This window comes from Carya illinoinensis, chromosome 13 (assembly GCF_018687715.1).
Source record: "Carya illinoinensis cultivar Pawnee chromosome 13, C.illinoinensisPawnee_v1, whole genome shotgun sequence".
NCBI classification, from domain to species: Eukaryota; Viridiplantae; Streptophyta; class Magnoliopsida; order Fagales; family Juglandaceae; genus Carya; species Carya illinoinensis.
The window spans coordinates 12052870-12070402 of record NC_056764.1 but is presented as its reverse complement, the minus strand read 5'-3'; the positions used below and the strand labels follow the sequence as shown (position 1 = coordinate 12070402).

General features: G+C 37.3%; 2 protein-coding genes across 5 annotated transcripts; one reads left to right on the top strand and one right to left on the bottom strand.

Moving 5' to 3' along the window:
* The first annotated feature begins 165 nt into the window (after positions 1-165).
* LOC122291298 lies at positions 166-6549 on the top strand. The gene is made up of 3 exons (XM_043098973.1): positions 166-592; positions 790-5015; positions 6278-6549. Exon 2 carries the CDS (start codon positions 902-904, stop codon positions 4976-4978), a length of 4077 nt encoding a protein of 1358 aa, XP_042954907.1. The 5' UTR covers positions 166-592; positions 790-901; the 3' UTR covers positions 4979-5015; positions 6278-6549.
* A 1201-nt stretch (positions 6550-7750) lies between these two features.
* Positions 7751-15616, bottom strand: LOC122291297 (kinesin-like protein KIN-5D). Of its 4 annotated transcripts, XM_043098971.1 has the most exons (24): positions 15472-15616; positions 14719-14975; positions 14503-14632; positions 13640-13795; positions 13078-13554; positions 12750-12847; positions 12489-12645; positions 12314-12383; positions 11892-11968; positions 11738-11791; positions 11540-11620; positions 11308-11419; positions 10755-10841; positions 10482-10657; positions 10238-10399; positions 10051-10158; positions 9805-9963; positions 9637-9720; positions 9293-9498; positions 9098-9199; positions 8908-9017; positions 8668-8819; positions 8066-8312; positions 7751-7863 (listed from the first exon to the last, which is right to left on the bottom strand). In XM_043098971.1, exons 2-23 carry the CDS (start codon positions 14880-14882, stop codon positions 8088-8090), a joined length of 3147 nt encoding a protein of 1048 aa, XP_042954905.1. In that variant the 5' UTR covers positions 14883-14975; positions 15472-15616; the 3' UTR covers positions 7751-7863; positions 8066-8087. The 4 variants fall into 4 exon arrangements, with proteins under 4 accessions (XP_042954905.1, XP_042954902.1, XP_042954903.1 ...); XM_043098968.1 differs by having other exon boundaries at positions 7751-8312; XM_043098969.1 differs by having other exon boundaries at positions 7751-8312; positions 14719-14997; positions 15472-15614.
* Positions 15617-17533: the final 1917 nt, after the last annotated feature.

Below are 17533 nucleotides of genomic sequence, written 5' to 3'. Positions count from 1 at the left end.
TTTATAATATGAGATATAAAATAATTATAAAATAAAATTATTTATAATTAAAATGGCACAATTATTATTAATTAGTTATAAAATGAGATATAAAATAATTATAAAATAAAATCTACTTCTATATTACCCTTTGAAAAAATAAATACAAAAAAAAATACTCGCTGCCTTGTATCTCTCTCTCCCTCTCACTCTCTGTCTCTTTAGCTCTGCACACCCGCCTTCCCTCTCTCTCTCTCTCTTCTTCCCTTTCTCCTTTCTCTGTTAAACCACTCCCTCAAACACACCTCCTCCTGCCCTTTTTCGTCTTTTTCCTCGTCTTCTTCGGCCCCCTAATCAGACGGCTCACCTCCCTCCACGCCACCAACGTCTTCTTCATCCCCTGCGACCCCCTCCCTCTCTATCTCTCTCTATATATACACATACACACTTGCCTCGTCCTCTAGGGTTTCGCAGATTCAACCATACACAGTTTCGTTCTCTCTCCCTCTCTATCTGCGTACCGCGACTTCTCGTACTTCTTCGGCCTTCGATGCCAGGGACTTCGTGCTCGGTTCACTAATTTCACCACAGAATTTCTTCGGGTCCCGATGAGGTACTCTTCGATCATATCCCTGATTTTCAAGAATTCTTTTTCCTTCTCTGTTTTCATTCCTTGTGGAATTATTGTTAATTTGCATTTTCTGCTTCTTCTTCCAAATCTTCCTGCTTCGATTTGTATAATTAGTCGCAAATGTTAGGACTTGGACTTGGACTTAATTTAAGGTCTTAATTTTAATATTTTCTTTTTAGGTTTTTGAGTTGGCTATGACCAATAACGGCTGCGAATTTTTGAAATTTGGTTAATTGAAGCGGTTAGTTTGCGTTTCTTGTGGCCGTGGTTGATTTTATTTTTGGATGTTATATGGCGATTGAAAAGAATAGCTTTAAAGTGTCAAGGTTTGATCCGGAGTTTTCACCTGGTAGTGGGGAGACTATGTCCAGTGATGAGGATGAGCTTCAACGGCGTGGCTCGGTGGTTGAATCAGATGACGATGATGAATTTGATGATGCAGATTCTGGGGCAGGGTCCGACGACTTTGATTTGTTGGAATTGGGAGAGACCGGAGCCGAGTTTTGCCAAGTTGGGAATCAGACTTGTAGCATTCCATTGGAGCTCTATGATCTTCCTGGTCTGGAGGATATATTGTCCGTGGATGTGTGGAATGAGCTTTTGACTGATGAGGAGAGGTTAAGTCTCACCAAGTTTCTCCCGGACATGGACCAAGAGACGTATATGATTACTCTCAAAGAGATTTTTACGGGTTGCAATTTGCACTTTGGGAGCCCCATTAAGAAATTGTTTGACACCTTGAAGGGAGGTTTGTGTGAGCCAAGGGTAGCTCTTTACCGGGAAGGTTTGAATTTCTTTCAGAAGCGGCAACACTACCATCTTTTGAGGAATTATCAGAATAATATTATCAGTAACCTTTGTCAGATAAGGGATGCTTGGCTTAATTGTAGGGGATACAGTATTGAAGAGCGGCTCCGTGTTTTGAATATTATGAAAAGTGAGAAGAGTTTGATGTATGAGAAGATGGAAGATTTTGAGTCTGACTCATCAGAAAGAGTGTCAGATGAACGTCTGTGGAGCAGAAACATCAAGGAAAGGAAAGTTGCAGATAAAGTGGGCCGTCATTCTGCTTCTGGAGTGGGCCCAAATCTGGACATACCTTCACGAGGACGGTTGATGACTTTGGAGCGAGAAAAATATGGAAAGCCAAATGCAAAAGGTAAATTGAAGTTGGCTGGGTCGAAGCCACCATCAGCTAAGGATTTGGCAGGCCGCAATTCTTCTGTTTACCATGGTTTAGATACAAATTCTGGGCCATACGGTTCAATAACTGCTCTTCCTCGGCATAATAAGGCTGCGGTATATGATTCGGCAACGGCATTCCGGACAAGGGATCAGATGAGAATCAGTGATGATTCTGAAGAAATGACATATGGAATGGGTCTCCGACAGGATCAAAATGTCCCACGTGGCACTGTGATGGAGAAATCTGGGATTTTGAAAGTGGGAAAGAAACGTGGCCTTTTAAGAGGCGATGATTTAGCCACTGAGAGTTTTATAGGTCTGCCTTTGTCTTCAAAAGGTGATTCAGTTGCCTATGGTAGGAACAGGAATTCAAGTCAGTTGTCAGAGGTGAAGGCATTCACTTCAAAGCCACCTAATATGAAAACCTCCCATGACTTTGTTAAAAATTCTAAGTATCCCGAGAATGTTCAGCAATTCTCAGTTGGGGTTTCATCTAAAGGCCGGGAAGTGAAAGCAAATAGAGTTGACTCATCAGATTGTGCCGAACCATTTTGGCATAAGAAGGCTCCGGGGGAGGCTTTTGCTGTTGATTCCTCATTTAGACCAGATGATTGGGATGCTAAAAGTAAAAAGTGGAAGACGGGGAGGGAGTCTCCTGATCTGCATTACAGATCACTTAGGACTTCATCACCGCAGATGAATGAAAGATATTCACTGTCTGAGTTGAGAGCAGAAACATCGCAAGAGAAGATTAAAGGTAATTTTGTGCAGAATGGAATGAAAGGTAATAGAATGTTGATGAAAAGTGAAGACACAGAATCAGACTCATCAGAACAATTTGATGATGATGAGGATACCAATCCTTTGTTGAGAAGCAGGTTGGCTTTCCCAATTGGTGTTATGGAAGGTTCTCGATCTAAGTCGTTGCAGTCTGGCCTAGAGGCTAAAAGGCCCAAATTTGGGAAGAAAAATATGAAGGAGATTGCACGGGATCTTGATGGGACCATGCACCCTTCCAAGAAAATTGGTGGCTTTAGCAATCACGGGCATGTGCCAGAAGTAGAAAACTACTCTTTGATGCAGAAGGGCAAGATGCTGGATACAAGTCCCTTGCACGATTCTGCCTCTAGGGCTTTGGGAGACAGCTATATGTCAGGCGTGGGTAAATTTAATGATGATAGTTATACGAAACAAGTACACAAAATGGGGAGGAATGGTAAGTTACATATGTCCTCATCAAAGACCCGCCCTGCTGAGAGGAAGCAGAAAAGAGGCGTTAGCCGTGATTATTTGCATGATGATGTTGCTGTTGTGGAGGATGATCCACTTGATAAACAATCGATTGCCAATGATAAAGGGAGGAGTAGATTTGTGAAGAAAGGTCAGGGTAAAGAAGCACGTTTAAGTGATCGAAATGGAAGATCTGAGGCTCCATTATTAGTTTGCAATTCAGGGATAAAGAAGCGGAAAGGAAAGGAGGATATAACAGATATGGATGATATAGATGAAGATGGTGATCTACAGCCTGATGGTCCATGGCAGGTTGATGATTCTACTCCTTTGAAGAAGAAAGCAAAAAGGAAACTGGACCAAGACCCTGGTAGTTCAGACATGGAAAACTCTGAGCCACGTGTTACAGAAATGGGAGCAGTGGAGATGGAGCTGGAAACCAAACCACAGAAAAAACAATTTACCCTCATTACACCTACGGTTCATACGGGCTTCTCTTTTTCTATTATACATCTTCTTTCTGCAGTTCGCTTGGCAATGATTACTCCACTTCCAGAAGATATAGAGGTTGGCAAACCCCTAGAGGAGCAGAACAAAAATCATGACAGTGTTGATGGGATTCCTTCTCTTGAGAAGGTGGGTGTCAATGTCTCAGAGAATGGTGGGCAAGGGAATGTACCTTCTCTTACTGTTCAGGAGATTGTTAACCGTGTCAGGTCGAACCCTGGAGATCCTTGTATACTTGAGACTCAAGAGCCCCTTCAGGATTTAGTGAGAGGAGTTCTGAAGATATTTTCATCGAAAACAGCACCTTTGGGAGCAAAAGGTTGGAAGGCACTTGCATCCTATGAAAAGTCAACAAAAAGTTGGTCCTGGATTGGTCCAGTTTCTCATAGTTCATCAGATCATGACACTATTGAGGAGGTGACATCTCCTGAGGCTTGGAGTCTTCCTCACAAAATGCTGGTGAAGTTAGTTGATTCTTTTGCTAACTGGCTGAAAAGTGGTCAGGAGACACTTCGACAAATAGGGAGTCTCCCTGAACCACCTCTGGCACTGATGCAGATCAACCTGGATGAGAAAGAAAGGTTCAGGGACCTGAGAGCTCAAAAGAGTCTTAACACCATTAGCCCAAGCTCTGAAGAAGTCCGTTCCTATTTTCGCATGGAGGAAGTTCTTAGGTATTCAGTTCCTGACAGGGCCTTCTCTTACACGGCAGCTGATGGTAGAAAATCCATTGTTGCTCCCTTGAGAAGGTGTGGTGGGAAGCCTACTTCGAAAGCTCGAGACCATTTTATGCTGAAACGTAATCGGCCACCGCATGTTACCATTCTTTGTCTTGTGAGAGATGCTGCTGCTAGATTGCCTGGAAGCATTGGTACCAGAGCAGATGTTTGTACGTTGATAAGAGATTCTCAATATATTGTGGAAGACGTGTCTGATGCACAAGTTAATCAAGTTGTTAGTGGGGCACTGGACCGTTTGCATTATGAACGTGACCCTTGCGTGCAGTTTGACGGGGAAAGGAAATTATGGGTTTATTTACATCGGGAAAGAGAAGAAGAAGATTTTGAAGATGATGGTACTTCATCTACGAAGAAATGGAAGAGGCAGAAGAAAGATGCTGCCGAGCAATCTGACCAGGGTACTGTGACGGTTGCATATCATGGGACTGGGGATCAGACTGGATATGATTTGTGCTCTGATCTCAATGTAGAGCCATCTCGTATTGATGACGAGAAGGGAATGGAACTTGTGGAAAATGATGAGAGACAAAATCTGGAGGATAATGTTGATATGAATCATGGATCTGAGCACAGTGAGACTCATCAGGGTCATCCGATTTGGGATGATATTGGCTTAAATTCTATGCGAGAAGACAAATTGATCTGTCAAGAAAATTCCACAAATGATGATTTTGATGACGAAACATTTGGGAGAGAGGCCGGTTGAACTCTTAAGTGCCATCTTATTGAGAGGAATTCTTCAGGTAGTTTAATTGTTCTATTCTTCCTGAATGCTGTTGCACTCTTGTTTGTGTCATTACTTGAAAAGTGTGTACATGTTTTAGATCAAATGATTTGTTTCTCAAAGACTGTATTTACTTCTGTTTTGTGCTATCTTTTAAAGCTGTCATTTAGTACTGTATGGAATGAAATTGTTGCTTGATAATGGGTCACGGGGCTTGGGACTCAGTATGTGACATAGTGGATAGTAATTTGGGTCTCAACACCCTCACAATGTCAACTCTACATGTGGCGCTTTGTTAAGATATTGCATTGTCCTCATGCATAAGTGACCATATGTTGTTAAGCCAAAAAGAGATTCACTACCCAGTCTAGGATTTAGTGTCTTTTGACTCCATTGTCGGGCTGGCTGGCATACGGGCAACCCATTACTTGCTTTCACTTTGTAGTTTAAGTTAATGGGCATCCTTCATGTGGAAATAAATCTTATGGTTGGAGCTGTTGTTAGTTTATGTGCCAAAGTTAATTATTCTGTTGCTGGTGTTATTGGTTGTATGCATGTGTTACACAGACGTGATAAATGAGGTGTGTGTGGCCTTTCATCTTCTCTGTAAGGAGCAATGGAGTCCTATATACTTACATATATACAATTTATCCCAAGTGTAGCATATAATTTTCTGTCCTTGCTTGTATGTAGAGTGAAATAGAATCGGGAAACCCCAGTTGGACTGTTTAAATAGGTATCTCCCAACCGTGACTACAACACAACTTCCCCTGATGTGTTTAAAATGATACCATCCTCCTACTTTGGGTGACCAAAATTAGCTGTTGGCTTGCTTTTAGTTGGAAGGTGAAGACAATATCAAGTGGAAGACTGAAATCCATCTATCGATATTTTGATTAAGCATCGGGCAATTTGGAAAAGAGTTATTCTATTTGTAAGTCAGTGTATACAGCACACCATCCACATAACTTAAATAGTAAAATTTGATTCATAAGATTTAAATTTTAAAATTTATCTTTTGAATCAAATTATGCATGCAAACACTTTAGATGGTGTGCTCTACACACAAGCTTGAGAATATCATTTTTCTTTGAAAAGAGAGGGGGTTTTTTGTTAGAAAATATTTTTTAAATAACCATAACTATTTATATATTGTGCATGTTTGCCTATTATGACATGAAAGATGATTTAGAATCAGAGTTTGCAGTTCACCCGACTCTTAATGTGTTCTTGGTGTACTTGCTATCCGATTTAATTGTTGTAATTTTTCTTTTTTTGCAGGCTGGTCGTCAGTTTACATTAGATTGCATGGCCATTCGCATCCAAGGTGCGTGTTATACATTGAAGGTTGTTAGATGTACATTTATGTCAGCGGGAAATATAGAATAGAAACTTGATGTTGTTCGAGGCCATTGAAATATGTCCAGTACCGATGGATATCTATATATGCTTCTGCATCCTATAAATAATGCATTTTTGTCTGAATATCTAGATCATTTAAGGTACATAGGTTCATTTTGTATATCAATTTGAGCAAGCTGGTGATTTCAGTATTTGAGTGGTGACATCCCAATATTTTGTCCTGTCTGTCAATATGGTTTAGATGAGATGAGTAATACTACTCTTAATCCCAATTCTTATCATCTCATCATCCCATAATATGGCATTAGATGATTGAAGATTATTTATTATAAACCTATCATCTAATACCACATCATGGGATGATAAGAAAATTGATAATGAATAGATTTCTTTTCTTTAAAAAAGGCAGCATGTGTCACGATCAATCAGCACTTATTGAATTTATAGACCGGGCTGGTGTCATGTTGAATCTGTTAAAACTGAGGAGACTATTAATTTGAGACCAAAACATATTGTTGTACAGGAATTTATGGAATTATGCCTTCTAATCAGTATGAAAATAGATGTTAGGTAAAAATTTAAATAAATAAATAAATAAGAGAGAGAGAGAGAAGAAAAAAAAAACGGTGACATTTGTGACATTTGGATCTCGGTTTGTGAATCAGTATGAAAACATTTGAATCTCGGTTTGTGACATTTGAATCAAAGGGTGCAGCAGAAGCTGTAGTTTATTAAGCTTTGTATATCTTTGACTTTGTTAATTCATTTGTAATGGACTACAAAGGTTTACAGCTACCATACGTTGTTGGAAAAATAGCGTTTTATTTTTCGAAGTAAGATTCCAAAGGTTGAATGAAAACTAGCTCCTCAATGGTGCTTGTGCATGGTACAAAATGAAGAATCCAAAACAGGCAGTTGTATAGTTTGGTTTCACAAACCATTCAAATAATCTTTTTTTATCTCATTTCAACATTCAAATACTATTTAAATATGATTATTTTGCAATTTCAAATTTTCAAATATTCAATTATTTATTTAATCATATTACATATTTTCCAAACTTCTAAACAAAATGTAAAAAATAATTTAATTTTTTCAAATCTTAAAAACATAAAATAATATTAAAAAATTATATTATAACCTTCTATTAATTTTATAATTAATTTATTTAACTTTTCTCTCTCATTTTCTAGAACTTTACTTTATAAAAACATTAACTCAAATAATTTTATTACTATTAATAAATTATTTTATCATTATTTACAAATTTCTATCTCATCTGTAGTATAACAAACGAGGCCGAAAGCTCCATATCTTTCCTCCGAGTTAACTATCTCTTATACGAGGGTTCTCACATCTGCATAGAGACGAAAATTATTGAACAATAGAACGTTTAATACAAGCATCCTGAAAAATCTTTACTCCATACTCCAGTCGCAGTAGTAGCAGTTATATAAGCAGGGAGCTTCAATGAACTGAATCTCCCAAATACCACCATCCCTCCCCTAAAAACAAGAAGAATGAGAACAAAAGATAATAATAAAAATAAAAAATAAAAAGATCTACCATATATATTCTCCTGCCTAGAGTGATTTTCCTTTTCTGGGCAACAAATAACGAATATAGAGAGAGAGAGGTGAGAGTCGGACAATATTGGCACCACATGGGTTGTTTATGTACACAATTTGTTGTTACCACTACACTCACCCTTCTTTCTGTTCCACTCTCCTTAATTAATAGCAGTGAGAGGAACTCTGGAGTCTCTTACGGACTGAGCAGACTCGTACACCACACCAATTTGTTTTACATCTCCATTTGCTTGCTTCGCAGATCTCGCATCCCAAAATGTCTTCAATAGTTCCTCAAAAGCAGGGGTTCTGAGTTCTTCAATGGATGCCACGCTTGGTAGATTAAACGACCTCTTTCTCGGTGTTGAACAAGATGGTTCGTCCACCTGTTTGTGATTTGAGTGGTTATAGAAGAAACTACAAAGTATATATTAATACATGGGGGCACCCCTAGTGGAGAAAATGGGATTCCAGATGAACGTTCTCTGTTCACATGCATCACATTTCCGGGAGAAGAAAAATGGAAAATAAAAGAAAAGAAAGAAAAATATTCTCTCACTATAGATGTGGTGTTTTTTTATGCATTTGGGCTGCCATGGGAACATCCGTTCTTTTTTCTCCACTAATAACTGTCAGATGGTGTCTTAGTAGTGTTTTCTACCATATTTCTCTCGTGGACATGTGGTGTGAAGAACTACTAAATAGCCCCCAAAGTGTGCTAAAAAGATTTCCAACTCTTACCGTGTATTCATATAGAAGACATTTCCCTGCATTTTCAGTTATCTCCACGATCTTGTGGTAATGGCCACCCTTTAATTCTCTCAAATCTCCGCAACAAGGAACTATCATTGAATTGAGATTCCCACATGCATCGTGGTCAAGTTGCAGTGAATCTGCATGGTTTTTATTCATAGTTTGAGCAGGATTTTTCAAGAGACAAAATGAACGAGCAATAATGTGCATGTATAATTAGATACTGACGGTCAATGGATGAAAACAGATCCTTGTTAGCAGTGTCTACATCTTCCAGAGCAGTTGACAAAGCAGAAGAAAACTGAGCACGCAGGACTTGATTGGCTTCCATTCCCGTCCTGATTGAGGAAGCAAAACTTAATGAGCATTGAACAATCTTGAATAAAAGTCAGCGACCTTTGTATTGGGAAATACAAACCTAACAATGGAGTCAACAGAAGCAACATTGCTATTTTCTAGGATGAGCAAGGATTCTTGAGCATTCTTCCATTGTTGTGCACCCAAATTTGCCTTCTTTAAACTGCACAATTTTAAGTTCAGTTTATATACACTAGAAAAGAACTAAGACCATTCCACCAGACCAACTATCATCTAATACTAAAAGTAGCAATACCAATTCTGAAGAGCCTCTTCTAGGTCTTTCTTTCCACACTCTACGGCAGAAATATCCTCATCATGGTGGCATTCTGTTTTTTCCATGTGAACTGTCCACTCAGCTTTAACAGTGGAAGTGGAATCTTGCATGGTTGACATTTCCTGCTGCAGTTTGCTTGTTCTACTGGTTGCACTCTCCCGAAGATCATTTACTGCTACTTGGACCTAAAAAGAATGAAAATATAAAGCCACTAATCAAAGCTCCATTTTGTCATCATCAATTGATATACACCTTTATGTTCCAGGGTACAGATGAACACCTAGATTAATGTGCATAAAGGAGAAAATGCAGATGAGAGGTACCAGTTTTTTCTTCCTAGCATTTGAACTTGCAAGCAGCTCCGCAACTTTTTCTAATAATTGCCTTTCTTCATTAGCAGCGCACTCCTACATGATTAAAAAGAAAATTAATGCAATAGAATAAGACCCTATATCCTGATCCATGCAGTTTAAATAGAGTACTCCAACCACCTCAAACTTCTTTTCAAGTTCCGACAATTTCTGATCATTGACAGTTTGTGCCTCTTCCACAATATGGCTCAGCTTGGATGCATGCGCATCTAGAGTCTCAAAGAAGTTGACTGTTATTTTGGAAACTGACCTTGCAGTTTCGACTGCCCTTGCATGTGCCTGTATCATGCATGTATCAGAGAAAAGCAGTTCAAGAAGTTAAATAATAATACGAACCCTGGTTAAGATACACGACCAGTTACAAACCTCACGCTGTTGTTGTGCATAAGCAGATAGCTTCTCCTCTTGCTTGTGAAGACTGCTTTGAAGATCATTCAGCAGGGCATCAGCTTCTGAAGCAATTCCTTTGAATAGCTGAATTGCATAAATTAAGTCAGAGACAGCTAGAAAGGAGAAGGAAGGTTAGGAAAGAGTAGTAAATAAAGTAACTTACGTCCTCAAGGGCTGATGAATGCTTAGAAACTTCAGAATTCAGGTCACTAAAAGTTGACTCAGAATTTACTTCAAGCTCCTTGGTTATGTCATCCAAAGCTTTAACACCAGAACCATACATGGTTTTCAACTTTCCCAGCCTTCCTCGAAGTTCCTCAGTAGCCTTCAAGGATAACAAGAGATAAAATTGACTGGATTGACATCGAATCTGAAGAATTCAAAGAATTATCAAGTGTAGATTCTACCTCTGCTTTCATTGATACAAAGGACTGCATATCTTCCTCCATGTCTTTCAGTTGCTGCTCTTGTTGAGTGACAGAAGCAGCCACAGTCTTATGCAAGATTTCTAGCTGTTGAGTTAATTGGGACTGGAACTTCTGGATAAGTATTCTATTTCCATCTTCAATTTTATCTTTGCGCTCTGAAAGATCAACCATGGTCAGCAATAAATCATCCACTCTGGTATTGATGGACAACACCCAAAATAAGTTTAACTTCCCAGACTATATAATACAAACCGATTTTGGCAAATAAACTAGACACATCTGAAGCAGCATTCTCTAGCTCTGCTCGAACCTCGAATGCTCGCTCGATAAGTGCCTTCTCTGTTCAATTAACAGTGGAAGTTTAAATTGCTATCTTCAATCATTGAAAATAAAATTTTAAGAACTAGAATTTCAAGCTATTTAAAGCAAACAGTTGTAAGAAGGAAGACCCTAATAAAGCCATCTGATTCATAAATTCTTGTTGAGATATAGTCTACTGGATTACAAAGGATGAGACTTTAAAATGCCAAACCCAGAAATAGAAAATCAAAATGTAGGACATTCTGTCAAATGCCTTCTCAAATATGTTTGAATCCATAAACTGCATAAAACAAAACCAACTTGACCAGAACAGCACGAGGGAAGTATAAAATCTAATTTGGATTGATAACTCAAAATTTTTTGCCCCATTCAATTTCCAACAAAATAACTAAAAGCAGGTGTAAAGGGGAGACTGTTCTATGCAGACTGCGATTTTTTATTTTTTATTTTTTTGTCTAGAGCACAAGAACGGCACTTCACTGACCAGATTTGAGGAGATTGGATATGAGAAATTCCTTTTCTTTGATTGTTGCATTTGCCTGTCTGTGTTTTCCCTCGAGATCAAATAATGCATGTTCAGTTTCTTCAAGCTTTTTCTGAAGTTGCAAACAACAGAAACAAATGAGTTCTTGCGCAAGATGAGAGTGAGAAGCAGGACAGAAAGTTGCACTGAAAATTGTAGGGAGACTGTACTTGACCACCGAAGCATACTATACCTCAGTTTTCTCAAGTCTATCGCTTAGTTCTGCAGTCAAAAGTTGCTGGGAATTGTAGAGTTCTTGAAGTTCCATAAGTTGCTGTTAATAAGTCACAATGTGATTATTTTTTTGATAAGTAGTCGCAACATAATTATTTTCAATTACGTTTACCGGACTGAACAGAATTTTGGATAAAATGATCTCAACTAAACATACCTTGTCCTTAGATTCTGAATCCAGTTCCATGCGTTCTATCTTTTCAGCCATGGCCTAGGATAAATAGAGAGATCAATAAAAGCTAGCAATACCACAAATGTACAGTAAAATAAGAAAATTATGGCATAATCCAACTTTATGCAGATAACTGAACCTTCTTCTCAGATTCTTCGTGTAGATAACGGTCTCGTGGTATGTAGATCCCATTCTTTTCTCTTGCAGCATAAACCTCTATTTGAACATATACAAAACATGCATAGAATTTACTCATCAGCACCCAAACATCCAAGAGTTACTTAAAATAAAAATATATATTTCACCAATGTCAAAAGTTACTTCCTCAGTCTTATAATATATGAAAGATCCCCAAAATATATCCAAACAAAAACAACAATTTTCCATAACAAAGCACGTAATCTTGAGAGTTGACATTTGGGCATAAACAACTCTCACATTTACAGCAAACTCTTACTGCAACCCAAAAAGGAAAAGGACATTATCTACTATGGGATAGGGGGAGTAGAGAGAGAGAGAGAGAGAGAGAGAGAGAGAGAGAGAGATCTAAGAGCAGTGAACCTTGCTTAAGCCGGTCAATTTCAGAGTATAAATCCTTGATCATTGCAGATTTCATCATCTTCTGATTGATCTGAAATGGTGATCAAATGCAACAGTTACAAAGAAATGAAAAATTAACTCAAAAAAAAAGTGCACTAAAAGAGGATTGATGACACACAATGTACCACTTACTAACCTCAGGTTTATTCTTGATATTTTTGGCACGGTGTGCATAATCAAGGGTGCTGAGTGTTTCTTCCAAACAATGAATGGAGGGTGAAACTGTAGCAATAATGCACGTCTTTGTTTTTCCCCCCAACGAATCCCTCAATAACCTTGTTAGTTTACTATCCCTGATATTTCAAGCATCTTAACAATTAGCTTATTTTCCAGGCTTACAAAAACAGCCAAGAGACCAGAGAGAATCTGTTAACTATTTATATTGCATAATTTGTACCTATATGGAATATGACCAGAGTGTTCAACTAGTGCATTAATAACACGACCCAGGGTAAGCAAGCTTTTATTAATCTCCCCAGCTTCCCTTGCTCTGCCCTGCAAGTTACAATTTCTTTGCTGTCATATAGTGGAAGTCAAGAGATATAATTAAGAAAAAAAGGGAAGGAAAAAATGAAAACAAAGCTGAAAACACAATTTCTCTACTAGGAAAAAATGTATGCCACTTCAGTCAGCATAAACACAAGAAATACACACAATATGATGCATGCAGTTACATTATTTTATGTACTAAAGTTGAAAATGGTATAGTTCTATTCATGCCATACCTCTCGGGCACCGGAGCGTGAAATATTCTCGGAACCTGCAAGGTCAACAAGGTTCAGCTTCCCACATTTAATCATCTCTTCCCCTTCTGGTGTGCACTCTTTTATGTGAATTGTGATAGAGAATATTGAGTGAGAGCGACTGCTTTGTTTGTTAAGAAGAGTTTCGGCTGTACGCCTTTTTGCAGAACCTTTCTCTAATATTTTGTAAATTTCATTAGCAGTACATACTATCTCTTCTTCCAAGCCTCTGACAAATACACCCCCTCTTCCATCCTCCATGAGAGCTATGGGTTTCTTTGATTTGTCATCTATGAATTTAGAACACTCCTCTGGGGCCAAAAGATCTGAAATCTCCTCATTGTACAACTCCAAAAACGTAACTTTCATGCTATATTCAGCATTCTGAGCTTCTAATATATCAAAAATCTCCTTAACAGCTCTTGGGATAACACCCGCATCATTAGGAAATTCCCCATTCTACAAAAAGCAGCAAATGGTAACTGATCAGCACGTAGATGAGAATGAAACATATAAAGTTGATCTGTTTAAGAGAAAAGCAGACCTTTTTTCTTGCTCCTCCTTCCATTGTATATGTTTTCCCTGTTCCCGTTTGACCATAAGCAAAGATGGTACAGTTATAGCCCTCAAGCACTTCATTTACAATAGGAGACACAGCCTGATCATACAATTCCTTTTGTTGGGAGGTTGGACCAAAGACCTAAACCAAATTTCCAAAATTACAAACATTTCCAGGGACTAAAAGCAAAGATAAAAAAAAATCACCCTATCAACTCCAATTGTCAGTTTCCAAACAAGCCCAGGAAGTGACATAATAGAGAATACGATCAACTTTCATACAGACATAATATAGGACAACAAAAGAAACAAAACCCACAAGGTCCTTTTTTATAAAAGTTTAGTTAAACCATTCTCTCATTTGAGATCAGTTGTAGCCCTCAAGTACTTCATTCACAATAGGAGACACAGCCTGATCATACAATTCCTTTTGTTTGGAGGTTGGACCAAAGACCTAAATCGAATTTGCCAATATTACAAACATTTCAACCGGGTAAGGCAAAGTCATATAACACAAAATCACCCTATCAACCCCGATTGTCAGTTTCCAAACAAGTCCAGGAAGTGAAAATAAAAAGAGAATGTGGTCAACTTTCATATTTACATCATCTGCGACGCCTAAAAAAGCAAAAGCCGCAAGATCCTATTGTGTAACAGGCCTAGTTCAACCATTCTCCTCATTTGAGATCAGTTCCTAGGATTCGAGCAGCAAGAACACATGCAGCTCAGAGAACTTAAATCTCACAATCTTGCGTTCGCCTAACATTTCCTCGAGAACCCAAAAAAAAAAAAAAAACAAAGGATTTATGAACAGCAAAAAGAAATTACAAATAATTGGGCTCAGCAAACCTTGTCGAAGGCAAATGTTCTATCAATCTGCTTGTTGGCTATACTCTGAACTGCCGAAACTTCTCTTCTACTCTCATTACAAGAAATCACCACCGGCGTATGGATTTTCAACTCTTCCTCACTCAATGGCCTACAAATGAAATCCAACCACTGGATCATGAATCCGAAAGAAGCCACATCAACTAAACGACATGCTGAGTTCAGATTGGAACTGACCTGCAACGCACAAGAACCTGCACATTGACACCTTTGTCTCTGTCATTCTTGGTGCTGGAATTCGAATCCCCAGATCGCAGTTCCCGCACCAACTTGTCGCTCGAACGTGGTGTCTGCGATGGCGATAGCGATACGAGTCCACCTCTTCTCTGCGTGGAATCCATTGCTTTTTATTTTATTGTGTGAGTCTGAAACCTTTCCCGAATCGGAAAAACTCAGAGTCGATCCGAATCAATGAGAGTCCTTCTGAATTCTCCCTAAATTAGTACGAATAAGAACCTTTCACCCAACAATCAGAGGAGAACGAAGGTAACAAAATGAGGTGACAGTAAAATAAAATTGCAAAAGATAGGAAAATTGTTGGTAAGAAAAAAAAAAGAAAAAGGTGCTCGAGAGCTACACTGTTCTTGAATCTAAGATTGAAATCGACTCGGCACCAAGAAGTGATAACTCGACGAGTGAACTCAGCTCCGGTAACCCAACCCTCCCCCCCGGTCTTCTAGGAACTCTATTCCGATGATCAAACACTCTCACAACCCACTCGATCACACATTGATTTCCCAACGAAGATTTTAAAAAAAAAAAGAGTGAAAAAGTACAGCGTAAATTTTTCTTTAAATTTTAACGAAATTTCAAAAAGTAGAAAACAAGGAATTAAATCCCGGAGATGCACACATTGATGAATCCGAGTCGGATCGAAAATGACCGATCGAATCTGAAAGAGAACAAAAAATTAAAAAAAAAAATACTCACAGAAAGTTCTCAACGTAATGGCCGGCCGTAGAAGAACTTGAAGTCAGCTCCCCAAGTACGGCAAAGATTCTCGGAGAGAGAGAGAGAGAGAGAGAGCGTTTCTCTGTGCTTGAGCAGATAGAGTGAGAGAGTGAGAGAGAGAGAGAGAGAGAGAGAGAGAATATATAATAAGATCAAAAATTTTCAAAGAAGTTACGAGGCGTTTGAACGTTAAGAGGACGGCAGGGTGATAACGTCGTCAAGCGAGCGAGATCCGTCTTATGAGAATTTTCCGACCGTTATAAAAGGACAAAAGGATAATTAAAACGCTCTTTGAAAACAATTCTTTTTTTTTTTTTTTTTTTTGTGAAACGAATACGCGTCGAAAATTAGCCCCTTTCTTTCTTAGATATTACGAGATTAGCCCATTGCTTGGAAGGCGATGAATTATTCATTAGCTATTTAATAATTTAATTTGATAGATCAAAAGAGTTGAGATAAGGGTTTTTTTTTTTTTTTTTTTTTTCGAATTTTGAGTTTAATTTATTTTAAACTTGGGACATTTAAGCTCCATTGAGAGAGTGCCAAGTGCAGCTTTCCTGTTAATGAGGAAAAGTGGGCCCCACTTGGTTGCAACCCAATGGACCCCATCACAAAGATTTCAATTCATATATATATATATAAAAGAAAAATAAAATTCAAGGATTTTTTTTTTTTAAATGATGAGATATTTGAAATTGGGAAACAGCTAATCTTCTATTTCAAATTTAAAAATAGGTAAAGAAGATAGCTTGCAAGAACACCCATGGAGAGAGAGAGAGAGAGAGAGAGAGTGAGTGAGTGATTATTATCTATTAATAATTAACAGCTTAAACATGATGAATTGAAAATTGATTAATATCCAACCATCCAATCTAAGTTTTTTTTTTTAATTTTTTTTATTAGGGTTAGTTGCAATGTATTTCAATTCGTCTTTCATAATACTAAATAGTAAGAAAAATATAAAGTTGGTGTGGATAACAATAAAATGTAATTCGATTCACATGAGAGATTTTAAAATTTAAATTTTATAAATTAAATTTTATTATTTAAATGATACATATGGCAAACTTTATTTATAGTCATAATAACAATTGCTAATATGAAGGTTGAAAAAAGAGAGTGCAATAAATATTTCATAAGAGATCAATCGAGAAATTGATCCAAATAGGTTGGACTAGTTCCAGTTTTTTGGCATGACGGTAAGAAAATGTTACCACATTGGTGTTACATAGGACGGCTCGATATAAATTGAAGCTTAAGACGAAATTTAATATAATAAAATAATAAATTATTATATAGAATATTTTTAAAATTTTTAATAAAAAATATTTTATTTAAAATCTTTAAATAAAGTTTTTTTAAATTTATATTAAATACTACAACTTAAAATAAGGTCTCAATGCAAATTTAGTTACTCAATTTAGTAAGATCTTAAAAAATTATTTAAAATATAAATAATTTATTGTATTAAATATTTAATTTAGTATTATGGGGCCTTACACATATTGAAAAATATAAAAGTTACTTAAAATTTTATACAATGAAATGGTTTTTATTTTTATTTTTTTTAAAATTAAAAAAAATATTTTATTTTTAATTTTAGAAGCCTTACATAAAGTGAGAGCCTTAGGCAATGGCCTAACTGGCCTTACCATTAAGCCGGCCTTAGGTGTTACACGCATCGATAAAAATAAATGTTGGCTAAGGGGAATGGCAGATTGGGACATTAGTAGCCCTCTAGAGGGGGCTTGTGGGAGGCAAACGATGATGGATTGTCATAATAGAAATTTAATTTATCATTTTTATGCTATATATTAATATGTGATTTATTTTTTTTATTTAAATATACAGATTAATATAAGGAATGATAAGTATAATTTTTCATTGTCTCAAATCTAAAACTTCAAAATTCTTAAAAATCATAAAATCAAGCAAAAAAATGCATTAAGGCAAATAAACATAGGAAAAAGGATCGAGGAAAAATGACAGGGACAGAGGAAGATAATAGAATGTTTCTCGAAAATGTTAGGTTGCTGTTTTG